General features: G+C 38.7%; 1 protein-coding gene across 1 annotated transcript; it reads right to left on the bottom strand.

The window, feature by feature from the left end:
- Positions 1 to 2,584: 2,584 nt before the first annotated feature.
- LOC147465837 (uncharacterized) lies at positions 2,585 to 3,952 on the bottom strand. The gene is made up of 2 exons (XM_086512582.1): positions 3,120 to 3,952; positions 2,585 to 3,021 (listed from the first exon to the last, which is right to left on the bottom strand). The coding sequence occupies exons 1-2, from the start codon at positions 3,943 to 3,945 to the stop codon at positions 2,696 to 2,698; spliced, it is 1,152 nt and encodes a 383-aa protein (XP_086368708.1). The 5' UTR covers positions 3,946 to 3,952; the 3' UTR covers positions 2,585 to 2,695.
- Positions 3,953 to 16,540: the final 12,588 nt, after the last annotated feature.

The following is a 16,540-nucleotide window of genomic DNA, read 5'->3' on the forward strand; positions in this document are numbered from 1 at the left end:
AGAACCTGGATGAGACACCTAGATTATGAAGATGCTTACACCTAGCATGCATATAGATAGAGAGACACTTAAAAAATAAAAAAGAGTAAAAGATAAAAATATTTACTATCAGTGATAATGCTAGTATAAAGAAATTGATTCGATCTCCTAGTTAGAAGGAGAACTAAGTAATCAAGCAGGGGGATTATGCCTAAGTAGCCTAGGACCTAATACGCTCTGATACCAATTGTAAGGTTCTAATTAAGGTGGTTTGTTGTAAGTTGCATTCATGCTTGATACATGATTATGAGTAATTACACTTAATTAGAGAGACGAGATATGCAAATGGCAAAACAGAAAATAAATCTTGCAAAAAGGATTGATCATAGAAATGTACAATGGTGCTCTTATATAGAAGAGCTATAAAATGACATATAGGGTGACATCATAGGTAAGGTGGTGGAAATATCCAAGATATTATTTCTAGCATAGTGCCACACAGGCTATTAGGCTAGATATTATGCCACACAGGCTAATAGGCCTAAGAGGTGTTATATATGCCATAGATAAGAATAATAGGACGTGCCCACCCAACAAATGCAAACCATATAATTTCTTTAATCGATTATAACTATTTGGATCACTCTTACAAAAGAGTTTCATGCAATCAATTGACATATATGAGATACCATAAGAAGCTAGATGCACATCGTTTTCAACATCATAACCTAGAACATATCAAATAGACATGATTATAAGCATTCAATATAGAAAAAATTAATTAATATTTTGTGAAAAATGCTTATCATTTAAGAAGGAAACAAATTGATAAAAACTCAATAATATCAAATATAGACTTGTAAATTTTAAAAAATTGATACATAATCCATAAATGCATATTTCATGTTTAGAAATCTACATATTCAATCTAGGGGTGGACGTGCTCTTTTCAACCTAGTTCACTAATAGTTCAACACTACCACATAATGATCCAATGGAATTTACAAGAATGTATTGACCATGTCTTTCACAACCCCATCATACACCATTTCCATGTTAACCTATATTGTTATGTTGCACATTTTGACTGCCTCTCACGCTCCCTTTGCCTTGAAAATATCCTTGACCAATTGTGTTCTATCTTTGAAAATTATAAATCTATTGTGCTTGGTGGTTACCTCTTCCTCAACCACCTCCAAGACCTGTATTGTGTCTTCTTCCTCTTTCTTTGTTGTTGAAGAGGACCTATTCAGAATTGTTTCTACCCTATGTAGAGAACCTTTTATTTCACAATCAACAAGGACACAAAATTTATAGATGCGAGAATATTCTCTCCAGGATGGATACTAGTCTTATACTATTTGTATTTTAGACCAAGCATCACAGACATACTTTCACCAGCTTATCATCATCATAAATTGTAACACCAAGTGATGCAAGGGATTCACATATGTTCTTTATCTTCAATGAGTAATCACTGATTGACAAGGTTTTCTTCTACATTGTATTCTATTTCAGTCTTTAACTGTAACTCTCTCATTTTTGAATTGGTCACATCCAAAAACAATAAGGTGTCCCAAACCGGGTGTGAGCATCTTGTATGTGCCCAGTCATAGTATCTTTCTTGCTCACAAAAGCCAATACATGACCTTCCAAGCTAGCAATCTAGTTAAGTTCATCATTGTTGGATGACTTGTTTTCAACAGTTTACCAAAAATCTGAGTAGCTTGCTACAAATAGTAAGTTACCAGTTATAACCATAGTATGCATACATACACTTGTTTTACAATACTAAGCAGTATCTTCAACATTGAAGCCAACAATAATTTTTTTGCACCACTAGATTGTAGATCCGCATGCAAATGCACTCTCAACTCCAAAATGGGGGCTAAAACATTCTTGTAATGGAAATTTGGTTGTACAATCACAAACCAAAGGACTACACAAAAATTTGAGATGCACAATATCTTAAAATAAGCACCTCAATCAAAGATATTTTGACAATGGCTCTTGCGAATCCCAAGACCACTACTTCTACTTGCTACTCCAAGCTCCTTAAACACAACCAAACTCTAATACCATGCTAAGAGATAAAGAAGGAGAGATCTTGAGCTCTTGCAAGATAATATTGTGTTACACTATCCCAATCAATGCTTTTGTGTCTTTGCAACCATGTTAGTTGAGTGCAACGACTTATCTCTTTTGCTAGAGTAAGGGCCTCTCTCTTGAAATTTGGTCCAATTGTACATTTTGTCTCTATGAAAGTCAAAAATCATTTTCTTCATAACAAAATGTCTTGATATATTTTCCTTCCCTTTGTGTATTAGAACTTTCATCTAGGCTTGTCTTCTTTGCCACATATTGTGCTGAACTGTGAGGACATTTATATGTTGAAAGATCTAGCCAAGTGGTAAAAGATCTTGAAAGTTACAACCAAGTGGGCTCTTCCATTAAAAAATGCAAGCAAGTGTGCTTTTGATTAAAAAGTGAGACAGTTTTGCATCAAAAAATGAATCAAGTTTCAAATATTTGAGCAAAAGAATAATAGATACTCAAGTGTTTTCAAGTACAAAAATGGGGAGAGAGGGGGGGGGGGGGGGGTGTGTTTTACCTTACAATTCTCAAGTAGTATCTTAGCATTATACACAAAATAAGTTGGAAAACAGAACATAGAGTTTCATACGAGTGCAAAACTCAACAAAAGAGTAAAGCATCTTTAACCTTGGTGTGCCAAGTAGGTAGCTAGAAGATCCAAGAACCTTGACATAGAGTTTTCTAAGATGACCACTTGCTCTTCAACAGCTTTTACTTGTCTTTCTTGCATTGCCAATACATCTTGTACTTGCTTCTTTTGCTCCACCATACCTTCTTTCAAAGACCTATCCATGATATCCATAAGATTCTTTGAAATCTCTTGTAACTCACGCTTTATGCCTCCACTTTTACTTGGCAAAGAGCACCTTTTTTTTTTTTTGGAGCTTGGATCCTCTACATTGCCATCACCATTTCCCTCTCCTTGGGTAGCTTGAGGGCTGCATTTATCTTGCATGCACAAACAATGAAATAAAGTAATATTTGAAAAAAAAATTGATAATAATGGCTTATCATGCAATGAGAAAGAAAGCATTGTTATGGCTTACCATACGAGGCACTTGAGCTATCTATCACATTTGAACCTAGATCCCCAAATTTAGCATTTGTGAAGTGTTGCTCCAAAATAAGGTACACAGTGTCATCGAAATGTCGTGGAAGACCCCTTGCTTCTCTTTCATCTCCATCCATTTGTGACCATGAAGAAAGACCCAAAGGAACCGCCCTATTCCAATCTCTAATGCGTTTGAACTTTGGAAACACATTGTCCCACTTATCCATGCATTGAAGTGACGTCCTCATTACACCCCCCTCAAAGCAATACATAGCCACTCTTGACCACTTTGCTTCTCTTGAAATGATCCTTGCCATCTCTTTGCTTTCTTTTTGCTCTCTTGAAAAACGTATAACAGCATCCATAAGCACACAAAATTCCTTCAAAGACCAATTGCTATGATTTGTGGCCACTTGATCCTTGGCTAACTTCTTGCGTCGTGCTTGTTGCGAGATTGTTTTCTTCTTGCCACGATGCGATGCCATCTTCTTGGGACAGGGTTCTTTTTGAATTGAATCTTCTTGTAATGCATTGATGATGGGTGTTGTAGATGGTGATGGTGAAGCATTAGTGGGTATTAAATTTATGGATTTGCAGCTCACTTGATGATGAAGAGGTGGCGATGGAGGCTCCGAGATGGATTGAGAGAAAATCATTTGAGACATTTGGGACCATGGGAAGCCTTCCTCGATGCCATCTTGTTCTTCATAAAAAAGGGGATAATTCAAATCAAAGTCCATTGTGGAGATGAGGAGAACATTGCCAGACAAAAGGGGGCTTCCCTTAGTTCTCTCCTCAGAGACAAAGTATGTAATGTACATATGCTTGTTTGTGAGCGGAAAATTGGAAAGAGGACAACCTTTATATTTATGTGATTGTGTGTGTGTGTGTGTGTGTGTGTGTGAGAGAGAGAGAGAGAGAGAGAGAGAGAGAGAGCATGTAGAGCTTTATCTCAAAGAAGGAAAGCTAAGAACGCTACAAATCAAATCTCTTTGTAAAGTTTGTGATTGGAAGGAAAATGGATTTTTTTAAAAAAAGAAAATTATTTCATTTATTTCCTTTCATGCTTGAAGGAGAGGGAAACGAAGGTTGCACACACTAAAAAGTGCCCACATCATAGAGTTGGGAATCTAGGAGAATTTTACACTTTACCATGCAATGTAGAGGATCCAAGAGGAATAATAAATTGTTACTGAAGTGGGCTAAGCCAACTGCACCCGAAAGGGGTGCGGGTGCAATTGCTCTACACCCCCCTCCCGAGTCCCCCTCCCCCCTTCCCTTTTCTAAATCGCTTGACTCATGTGTGAACATCACATGGGGTAGTTCTCCCATCTTGCAAATGTGATCCCCTAAGTATGGGGGTTACCAAAGATGGTTCCTTCTAGTTTTTTTTTTCCTTGATTGGTTGAAGCAATGTTCGGGAAAAATATTTATCTCAAACATACAAAAACCCCTCAAAGCCGATGCTTCATGCCAAAATTTTTCAGATTAAATTATATATTTTTACTACATTTACACTATTTTCTTACAAAATCAAAGAATTTTTTTCCTTTTTTTTATATCCTTTTTACCTATTGTCTTGAATTTCTAACAGGCTTAAGGCTAAGCTGAGACACACTTTTTTTTAAACATTGAATTTCTAACAGACTTAAGGCTAAGCTGAGACACACTTTTTTTAAAACATTGGATTAAAGGTTTTTTTTTTTTTTTTTAACATTCATTACTTAGCTTTCACGTGGGCTATTAAAAGAATCTTTGATCCTATCATGACATGGCATATGAATGATTTTGAGAAAGACATTTATTTTTGTAAACTTGCACGTCTTCCTATGAATTGTTATGGTGCATGATTTTATTTTATTTTTGTCGGTTGCGCATGCATGTCTTCATCCTACCAAAGTGAGTTTGAGAATGGTAAGCTTGCACGTCTTCTTATGAATCGTTATGGCATATGATTTTCGTATGTTACACATGTCTCCATCCTATCATAGTATGTCATATGTTTTTGAAAATCGTTAAAATTTCTCAAAGTTGTCTATTCCTAATTAGATAATGAGTTTAACGTGTCATAGAGATACTGTTAGAGAAAAATGTGTAAGATACTGTTAGATTAGAAATCCGAAAGATTGATCTATGACTACTCATGCCTTGTTGTCAACAGACGGTAAGTAAAGCGTAGAAATTCGGTTGTGAGAGGCGACAAACATCCAACTTGTAAACTTTTGGATCTCAAGGTTCGATACAAGCTTGAGGTTGGTTTTGTAATATTATGACGTGTTTAATACGATATACTCACAAATTATGAGTTTTGCTATAAAACGAAAAAGATTAGATTAGAAATTCAAAACAACCAATTCAAAAAGAGTGGAAAAAAAAACATTTTACTTGAATTTGAAAAAATATAATATAAATAATATTGAAATATAACTTAATTTCCAAACATTTCGCTTAAGGATTCGTTTAAAGAGATTTATGTATTTTGGATAAAGATTTTCATTTCAAGAGTCTCGTGACTACTTTTCAACTTTAAATTTCACAAACAAGGGTGTAAGGAGTACGTACCTTCATAAGAGTTTGATCTCATGACCGGGAGTTAGAGGACTTGGCAAGGAAAGTTTCAAAATGACCCAAAGGATTTGGAAGATTCGGCTCTCGAAGAATGATCTGCTCTTTGGAGAGAACGGAATTGAAAGCCTTCCAATCCTCTTATATCCTCAAGTGGTTAGATTATGCTATTGTCACCATGTTTGGAAGGTCAAGAATGGTCGTATGTTTGGCTAGGATCTCTCAGGAGCCAGCTATGCAGAGATCATCCAAGCTAGCAAGGTTATTATCCAAGGGATTGAAAAAACCAGAACCTCTGAAGAATGGAAGTAGATAACTCTTACTGTCAGGTCCATGACATTTTGAGGGTTAAGTATTATTCTTCAATAGAATATGTGATTGTGGCTCTGATTGAGCTTGGTGCTAATGTAATTGTTTTTCTCATATTTATATAACCTCTCACATATTGTGAGATTTGTATTTAAAAAAAGAGTTTGATTTCATAATGTGAAGTACGTCTCATTGAATTTTCCTTCATATTTTGATTTGTGAAAGATTCTTTTCTTTTACGGCCTCAGAAAGGTTCATTTCATTAAATTGTTTTATTATTTTCTACGCTTATTAAAGCTATCTTTTTTCTATAAAAGTAGTATTTAAAAAAATTGTTTTAGTTTGCCAATGATTTTTTTTTATTTTATTGTTTTTGAATGCCAATGTGAGCTTGTTTTTAAGCATGGCTCTCTTGTATCCTATATGATAATTGTGATTATGTGTGTATAATGAAAAACATAATTTTATAATGAAACACAACAAAAATGGCAAATCAGTTCAGGAACTCATTCAAATCTGCTCCCCATAACCCTCATCCCTCCTTAACTTCACCAGACCTTTGTGAATTCTAGTTTGTAAAATCGTCCGTTCGTAAGAGCCTTGTGACTTACCTTTTGTTTTAAAATGGCAGTGTGTGCCTTCACCTTGGTTACATAAGCTACTCTCCATCCGGTCTCAAACTTATCCTTGCTATGAGCATATTCTCTTTGGCTTGGGTTATGAGAAATCACCTCATAAATGACAACTCGAAACTCTTAACTTCCAAACAAAGTGACGGATCATGGTGGCTTTCTAGTGAAGTGCAATGCAAAGTTTGTGGAGACGGTTTATAATATATGGTCAAGTGATTTCAATGGCAGGTCAAGTTTGTTTAGGTGGCAATCATGGAGAAGCTACTTGTTGACCAAATTGTACTAAACTATTTAAAGAAACCAGTGTGATTATTTAAATATAGCTTGAGATTTTATAGTTAGTATTGACATTGAAACAACTTCAAAGTGCATGATCGAATGACATTGATAACAGGATTGTAGAGAAGTTTCCTTTTGTTGATTGATCTATCATTTTTTCCTTATCTTTAACCGAGGGGGACTTCTCCACCAACCCTCCCTTCTTCTTGGTACGGGCCCTTAGTCAAGCCTTCTCTTGACTTTACGTCTACAAGTGATGAGCGTGATGCCGATCCTTCCCCTTCTTCCATCGGCATGACACCAAAATAGGAACCAAAAATGCAAGCGTAAGTAAGGCTAGTCGGGGGAGTATTCTTTTTTAGGATAACCATGTGCAAAGGATATGTGAAGTAATTTTGTATGAAAATCTAAATTAACATACTTCATGAAAATCTAAATTTTGTAATTTAGACTTTGTATTTAAATAATTTTGTAATTTAGATTTTGTATTTAAAGACGTGTTTAAGTAATTTTGTATGAAAATCTAAATTAACATACTTCATGAAATCGAGTGTTACTTGTGACAAGTATATATGAGTTTTTCTTTTAAACTATTATTTCACAATTTTATAATGTTTTGGAATGTCCAAACCTTATCCCTAATGAATGTTCACATCTATCTATACTATCTAATGAATGGACAAAAGCAACAAGGCGAATGTTCACATCTATCTATAGTATATCTATATCTATGCTATATATAATGCAGCTTAAAATTTCATTTGTATGAACATTTTCAACTCTCAACCTGACAAGTTAAAAAAAAAAGAGGGGTTGACTCCAATTTCCGTTTTAAGACATACTTTACTTTTTGTGGTGAAGGTAATTGAAGGTGGCTCAACTTTCCTTTTTGAAGGCGAATGGCCATAAAAATTTAAAATTTAAGAAATTGTTCGTATGTACTCTAGCAAAATTTTAGTGGTTTTCTTCAAGGAAAACTTGGAATCTAACTAAGATTTTGCAAGTTTACATCGTGAAAAAATATACTAAACTCTAATTTTATCAAAGACTAATCTCGAACAGTTTTAAAATGGAAGGGTATGTGTATGTGTGTGTGTGTGTGTATTAGAGAGAGAGAGGGAGAGGGGGGGGCGGGGGGTTCTCAAAGAGGGCACCAAATCTTTTTTCTTGATCAAAATACTTTTCAAGTAAGGGACACACTAAAAATTGATGATATTTATACTAAAACTTACAGAAAATTGTGGGTTTTCTTCAAGGTAAGCTTGGAATCTATTTAGGATTTTATAATTTAAGCTGGTTAAAAACACAATAAACATTGGTTAGTTGTTAATTAGGTTTGAATAGCCCCAAAATGGAAGGGAATGACAGACGTAGAAAATTTGGATGCTTAATACATCCAAGATTACTCTCCTCACCCCGACCACATGCTTTGTGAAGAGAGGAGGGAAGCACATGTTGAAAATCTATTACATCCTCACATGCGACATTAACACTCCCACCATACAACTCAGTAGAAGAAGAGGCTGGAGTCAAAAAAGATGTGTATAAGGAAGTGGGGGATACAAGAGAGTTGGGTCTTTAAATAGTAGGGGAATCTTCAGTATCTGTATTAGGTTTTTGCAAGCCTAGAGAGTTTCAATCCCAAGATAGTTACCATAAGAAGCTCAGGTTTTAGTGCAGCCAGTTCTTTGAGAAGAGAAAGCATAAGGGAGAAAAACTGAATAAATGCCATCTGAGCTAACACAATTTCCTTCGCTTGGCCTTCAAGACAAGAGAAGAACAGAGAGAGGTAGTGAGATGAAGGAGTGTCAGGAAACATGAGATCCTAGATGTTGAGGGCATACCATATAGCATGATCAAACCAGATGTTAAGGCGGTTACACCGCTAGCGGAAGCTAAATAGCGAGAACTCAACCAACAACAGAATTTGTCAGACGAGGACGGAGCTTGACCCGCAGGCGCATGGAAACAACTAGGTGGGTGTCAAATCACCTACTCGACCTTCTAATGATAATCACTACTAAGGAAATCAAATCTAAGTTCTAAAATACGCAAGTGACTGAAATCCGTACTACGAACGAATGCTATACGAAACAAGATCTAGAATCATTGAATCGATCTCAAACTCAAGGGGAAGTCTATACACTAGGTAAGAACAACACCCTAAAGACTTGAACTGCAAAATCAACCTATAACCACTCCGTGCGGTAAACGCGTATGAAGACAGGCCGAAAAATACAGGTGATCGAAACTTGACCCCGATGGTACTAATGTGTAGCTCTACTCGTTGTGGTTCTATAGATATGCTGCACGCTCAATTCCGACACACGAGTTGGAAGAAAACTCAGACTGAAGCTCGTAGGAACTTACCACACATAGAAGCCGATAGCGCGCACTCTTGGTATCTGTGCGTAGCTCTCGCCGTTGCTAACACAATGGCTGTGTCGCTTCTCCAATGGCGGCTCCGTAGCTCGCGTAGCAAGTAGATAAAACTCTCACTCTCTCTCTCTCTCTCTCAGACACAGTCACGGCGCTCCAAGAAAACTCACTTTGATTAATAATCTGCCTTTTTTAGGTTACAAAAACTTTGGCTTATATACCTCAGCCTTGGAGGTGAGAACATCTCTAACTAATTACATCAGCAAGTGAAATTACTTCGGGATTACAAGCTGGAAACTCAATTGAGTCCCGTTACTTAATGAATGGCTCAAATCAAAATTAATATCGGAAAGACATTTATTACAATCAATGGTTACAAAATGATGAGTGTGAGCAAAAATGTGGGTGTGATCCTCTGCTGGCTCAACACTCCCCCCCTCCGCGTTCATGTCGTCCCTGACATGACTTTTATGCTTGGTCAATAAAGTCGTGTCGTCTTGAGCATCTGCAAATGTGATTCGTATCGTAGGTTGCACATGGTCAAGGTTGGGCCGAATATTTTGCTTTCGTGGGTGAAAAAGCCGGTGTAGAAAGCTTCTTCGAATGTTTGCATGTGGAAGCTAGGCAAAAACATAATCCTTTGGTATAGGAGGTGTAACACTTTTGGAGAAGGCTGCAATGAAAGATCGTACATCATATCAGTCACTGTGTCGGCCGTCGATAGTAAACTCGAGGTCGTGGCTTTATCTGGCGCGAACACTTCAATGCAAGCTAAGAGAGTCCTGCAGATTTTCTTGAGCATGTGACATGAAAGGTCAGGAGAGCCAGTAAAGAGCTTGATGGTGCCCGTTAGGGTTTTCACCATGTAGGCTTTACCTATTCTCTCTCCTGCCTTTGGTCCTGGAATCCTGGGATAATTAAGTCAATTTGGCTTCTTTTCTGCAATCTTGCCATGCTCTTTCCAGTTTCTGACTCTTGGCACCGAGCAGAAGGTTGCATCCTCCCGAATCTCCTTTGGTGCCTCCACCAAGTAGATGAGGTAGGCTGGGTATTTGTTCAGCCAACCTTTCCTCCATCTAGGTTGTGAATCTACTATCTTCTTTGATTGTTCCTCCTTTGTGATGTCGCCTTCGTAAAGAGAAACATACTGCTCCTCCTCTATTCTCTTTTTCGTCTTTAGCACTTCAAATTTCTTCAAAGGGAAAGGCAGGCTGGGTTGCATCCACTGTTCATGGAGCACTTTTGTGTCTAGTCCCTGAAGTCTAATGGAGATTAGGAGTCTCCTCTCCCATTCCATTTCCGCCTTGGCACTCTCCTCTGCTGACTTTTCTGTTTGGTCATGGAGCCTTTGTTCTTCTTCTTCAGAGATTCTTGAAGTCGAGGCCACCTCTTGAGCTGGGGCTGGATCTTCAATTGTGGTTGCCTCTCCAGTTTTTGGTAGCTCTATGGCTGCTCCACCTGATTCTTCTTGTGGTGTCTCTGTCTCTCTTCTTTGTTGCTCTTGTAGATCTTGGAGCTGTTTGCGGAGGGCCTCATTCTCTGTCCGTAGTGTTTGATTTTCTAATGTGAGCCTCTCCTCTGCTGCCAATGATCCCTCCGCAATGTGCAACCTTTGCACTTGCTCTAATCTCAGCTCTCTTTGTAAGCTTCGGACCTGGTCTTCCAAAGCTGGTATGATAGCTCCCTCTTGTTCGGTTCCTGCTCTGCTAGCTCTAGGGGTAGTCCTGAGTCTAGTGATTGTTCTTTCTTGGAGCTCGACTCTCTCCCTTAGCTCAATGAGCTCATCCTTGGCCGCCTCCAACTCATCCTCTATCCGCTCCCTTGCTTCCTGTGCACTTGTTACTTCTCTTGAAGCCTCGGCTAGCTGGAGTATCAAGCCGTCTCTCTCGTTTTCCGCGTCATAGAGTGATGCTTTATGAATTTCAGATTCAGTCATAGCATTCTCTAATTTTCTCTGCAACTCCGCTTCCCTTTGTTTGGCTGTCTCAATCTCTACTTCCTTTGCCTTGGACCTTTCTTTTATCTTGCTGAGCAGTTCATGCACCATGTGCATGTCTTTTTCATCATCATCTGTCAACTCTAAAGCTCTTTCCGCCACCACCTCCACTGGCTTTGGCTCTTCTAGTACTTTCGGTTTGTCCAGTTTCTCTTCACTTTCTTTTTTACTCTTTGTTTTTTCCTCCGTTCCTCTCCGTTCATCTTGTTTTTGTAGGGTGATCCCATAAACTGCCTCAAGGGCCTCTTCTTCGGTGTATCCTATCTCTACCAGATCCTCATAATCATTTCTCTTTTGCTGAACTGTATCTATCTTCTTTTCTTTGGTCTCGGCCTCTGGCTTTTCCAAATCATCTGTGTCCACCTCTACTGTGGTCTCCTCCACAATTTTTTCCGTCTTCTTAGGGCTTGGTACATCAGTCATAGAGGGATATTTGTCCTCAGCTTCCTTGGCTTTCCCTTTGTCGGCTTGCACATCTTTCTCTTGAGGCTTAGTAGACTCATCTACTTTCCTTTTCCCCTTGTCGTCCTTTTTCAGCTCAGCTTTTAATTGTTGTACCTCCTCTTCAGTGTATGGCTCGACAGGTTGCTGCTCCAGAATAGCCTCTGACTCCTCATAAGCTTTAATATATTGATCATATTGATCAATATGTGGCCTGGCTGAGCTAGTTCCGACTTTAGTGGGGTCTGGCACCCACTTTTCTTCAAAGTCACCCTTTAGAGCTCTTTCCGCTCTAAACTGCTCCACTAGTCTTTCCATTCTTGCCACTTTCTGACTTTTGGTTTTCTTGGGAGCAACCTTCTTCTTTACTTTCTTCTTAAGCGGCTCGTCCACATCCTCTTCAGGTTCTGAAACTACTTCTAGTTTCCGGCGTGCTCTTGTGGATGCCCTCTTGGATACTTCGGGTTGTTCTTCCTCCTCGTCGGCTTCTCTAAGCCACTCATTCTTGGAGGGAACCTTTGGCCACTGATCTCTAGCTCCAATAGCTTCATAAGCTATTCTTGTCAGAATTTTCGCTCCTCCTATGTACTTTGGCTTCTCGTTGTGCATAGCAATTACTTGCTCGTGGATGTGTTGAGCGTAATTCACCTCTTTTGGCATATTGCTCTTTAATGCCCATGTGATGGTGGTCGCAATGGCATGGGGTGGTGTCGTATACTTTTGCGGTCTTTTACTGCAAACATGAATAAATTGGTTGTACAGTCGGCAAAGGGTTGCCGCTCTTGGGTGCGCCATATCTCCATAGGTTGCATTCTGCTTCTTGGGCCCATAGACCTCTATGGCCTCTCTTCTTTCCCTGACAGAGCTCCCTTTGTTGTGCAGCTTCAATGCGTCTGCAATGAGCTGTGGAGTGATCTGTACTTCTACTTTCTCTCCATCCATGGCTGTCAATGTGGCTTTTCCATCCTTCTGAATGGATGTTACCAACTCGTACACTCTTCTTGTATCCACACCTGATGGTCTCGAGGTGAAGAAACTGTGCAATTCTTCCCTTTCCAGGTACCTGCTGATGTCTTCTGACCTACTATAATCTACCAATTCCTGTGGGATCATCGGTACATCCACCGCTTGCCCTTGAGGATCTCTGAAAGTCCCCTGGTAGATCTTTATTCCCTCTTTCTCCAATACTGCTTCCTCCACCCAAGTTTTGGTTGGCTTGAGGGTTTCTGCTGGAATGTCAAAGGGTTCCGCTTCTACAAGAGCATCTTTGATTGTCTGTCTTTTTCTCTTCGTTGCCGATGACTTGGCGAAATCCATGGATCCTGTAACTCCAATTTCAGAAGTTAGCGTCTTTTTAGTACTGAAAGCCGAAATGAAGCTTTTAATTATTCAAATGACTTGAAAATTGAAACATGAGCTATTCAGGACCTAAGGATGCAAGGTAGGTGAAAAAATATGCAAAATGGGCTCAAAATCATGCTGGAGACATCATATGCGTATGATGTCTTTTGTGTCCAAATGACTTCATATTAGTTGTGCTTGTAGCTGATAGTGTATACATGATTATCATATGCTTGGATTTGAGTTTGGATACCATTTGGTCAAGTTTTGCCCAATTTAGTCCAGTTCCGGCTCTTGGAAAAATTTTGAAAGGGACTTGGATTTTAGGATCCAAATTGGATAAAACTTGGTGGTTCACTTTCAAATGGCATGTAGATCACTTCTGTTTGGTGGTTGAAGCCCTGAGGTGCCAAAATCACATAGTGAGACATCATACGCGTATGATGTCTTTTAGTGTATTTTTGGACCAAATTTCTCTATAAGCTTGGATTTGGCTTTAGATAGGCTTATTCAGTGGATTTATGAAGTTTGGATAGATTTTGGGCTAAAAATGGTTCTGGAGACATCATACGCGTATGATGTCTTTTTCATCAATTTTGCATGGGATTGGTTCTATGGATTCCCCATGTACTAGTGAAGGACTGTTCCTACTCAAATCTTGGTTTGGACTTGAGTATGTTGGATTTGGGCCAAAAATAGGCTTTAGGTGAAGGATTTTCCTCAATTGGGCTAATGGGGTGATCCTCTTGACCAAATGGTTCCAAATTTCATATGTAGCATGTATTAGATATATATAATGAATGTATGATGACAAATGAGCAGTTTTGGCTATGTAAGTGCAAATAGACATCATACGCGTATGATGTTTTTTGTGTCAAAATGGTGCTTTTTGGTTCCAGATAGCTTGTAGATGTGTTAATCAACAATCCTACAAAGTTTCAATGAGTTTGGAGTTATTTTGACAAAATTAGGACCAAAAATCAATTTTATGGCCTACTTTGCGTCTTTTTGGTTTTCCTTGGGTTTTCTAACTCCAATTCTCATGATACTTGGTTCATAGGATGTGATTAACATGTGGAATGAGGCTATGCACTCAAATGTTGAAATGGATGTGAAATTCATGCTGTGAGACATCATACGCGTATGATGTCTTTTCTTGAAATGTTGGTCTTTTTGTGCAAAGAATGCTTTGTGCTAGTGCCCTAAGCCCTGCTAACTAGTTTTCAACTTAAAAAGTCATCAGTTTAGCTAAAAATCCCCCTTATAGGCATTTCAGTCTCCGAAGTCGTCTTTTTGCCTTGGAGTTGAATTTATTCAACTTTTCTTCTCGAGAGTTGCATTTCCAGCTCATTGGATATGTTGTGAAGCCATCTATTTGGTTGAACTTGACTTTGTCTCCCCGTTCTCCATCTTTCTCCTTTTGGTTGTTCGAAAGCGTCTTTTTCACCATCGGTAAGTGAATCAGCTTTCTTTTGGGTTTTGCTTGCAAACATAAGTCATCCATGTATATTTGAAGCTGCTTGTGAAGTTTTATTTCATTCGGTCGTCAATTTCAGCCGTTATGCCAAAATGACGCTTTGTGTATCCGCAACCGAATCGGTTGTTCCGACCTACTTTTGGTGGTCCAAACCTGGAGATACTCCATGGTTGCATTGCCCTCCATGTTGTTAATCTTCCTGAGAAGTTTTGTGTCGTTTCGATAACTTTTTCCTGTTTGCCTCTTGCAGGCTCTGTTGACCTAGGGTTTTTTCAGTCGTTCTTTCTCGAGCTTTGAGTGTTAGAAACCCATCTTCTATACTAGGGTAACCCACCTATAAGTTCTTGCAAGGTTTGGTTAGGCGGTTGTGCCACTACCTAGCATTCTACCCCATTCCCTGTCTGCTCTTGTTTCTTGGTTTTGGTCAGTTTTCGTGACAAAAGTTAATGATAAGCATCAAAAGCTTATGGCAACGAGTCTACCTCTCATGTCTGGTGTCCTCTGAGCTCTCGTAGCAGTCGTAGAAGGCTGTAGAAGGTTGGATGCTCCTGTGTGCTCTTTGCTCTCTCCAAGAAGGTAATAGTGGAAATGAGCTTGAAAGTGATGTGAAAAATACTTAACTTCGGACTTCCCGGATCACTTGTTACCAAATTTGACATGTGCTCCTATCTCGTCGTGAAATGCACTTTAGGATTTGAAATTTCTCAATTTGGACTCTGTTTGACCTGTTTCTGAGAAATCTATCCACTTTGCCAAAATTCTGTCATTTCGGGCTTTCCGTAACTTTTCCCGAATTGTACTCAATTTTTACCATGGGGTGCCCTTGTCATTAGGATCATCACCATCTATTCTTTTTTTTTTTTTGATCTCGTTTCACCTGCTTTTTTTATTTTTCTTTTACTTTTATTAAGGAAATCATAAAAAATAAAGGAAAATAGCAAATTGAAGCCAAAAAATTCCAACCATACACGATAAATAGCTGGTAATCCCGTGTATATGAATATACACTTATTTGTGATTTCTAGATTTGGATTACCACTTTTTTCCACTTTTTAGCTCCAAAAACACTCTTATTTAATGATATTTACACGTCTAGAGACCCAAATTCATCATTTGATCTCTTCTTGTTGCAAAACAAGGTATATAAGGGCATAAATATTATCAATATCCGCAATCAAACATAAAAATTACAAAATCATGTAAGACACTGCCTTTGTAATATAATTTTTGTTTTTCTTTGTTTTTGTCTCTTGTAGCTGCTTTGTAGCTCCTGTATACCTGTATACCTCCCCCCCTCCTAGTCTGAGTCCTCCCGGACGACTATGAGTTGTCTGTGGGCGAAGCATTGTAGTTGTTTTGGTCATAAGTTCCCAATGCAATTGTAGAGCGATGATACAACAGTCTTTGCAATAAAGCTGCTCTTTGTTTGATTGAAGGATTGGTGGTCGGGTTTTGGGTTGGTTTTGGGTTGGTTTTGGCACTTCGGTAGTAGAATCAGTAGATGGATTCTTCTTTACCTTGTTGTTCTTTTTCACAATCCAAATCTGCTTCCGCTTCGCTTGTGCTTGCCACAAACTCTTTGCGACCCAAACCTGCTTTGTTCTTTGTGTTGATTTCCTCGCCTTGAAATACCTAGGAGTTTCCGTGGATTGTACTGAAGGGAGTTCCTGTTTACAAATCCTTGGGATCCAAATTTGCTTGCTATAGCTTTGTGCCGTCATGAACTTCTTTGGAATCCAGATCTGTTTCACTGTCCTTGATTGTCTGGAATCACTCTGTTGTTTGGTATTGAAGACTCTGTTTTCCACCTTTGTGTTCTCTGGCACAACCTTTTTTGGTCTCCATACCAATGTTGACTCCGTTTTTTCCCAAGGTTGAGCCGTTATATTATTGCTTGTCTTCCTTATCCAATGTTGAGAGTTCCTCGTCGAAGAGCAATCCAGTTGTATAGAAACTTTTGGTTGCCATTGCTTCTTCTTTTTCTCTTGTTGTTGTTT

The sequence above is a fragment of the Adiantum capillus-veneris genome, chromosome 1 (assembly GCF_014529385.1).
Source record: "Adiantum capillus-veneris isolate H3 chromosome 1, ASM1452938v2, whole genome shotgun sequence".
NCBI classification, from domain to species: domain Eukaryota; kingdom Viridiplantae; phylum Streptophyta; class Polypodiopsida; order Polypodiales; family Pteridaceae; genus Adiantum; species Adiantum capillus-veneris.

Coding starts and splice junctions, on each gene's coding strand:
- LOC147465837 (XM_086512582.1), bottom strand. CDS start 3,945: ATGTACATTACATACTTTGTCTCTGAGGAGAGAACTAAGGGAAGCCCC. Junction 3,022..3,119: donor TAGCTCAAGTGCCTCGTATG/GTAAGCCATAAC, acceptor TGTGCATGCAAG/ATAAATGCAGCCCTCAAGCT.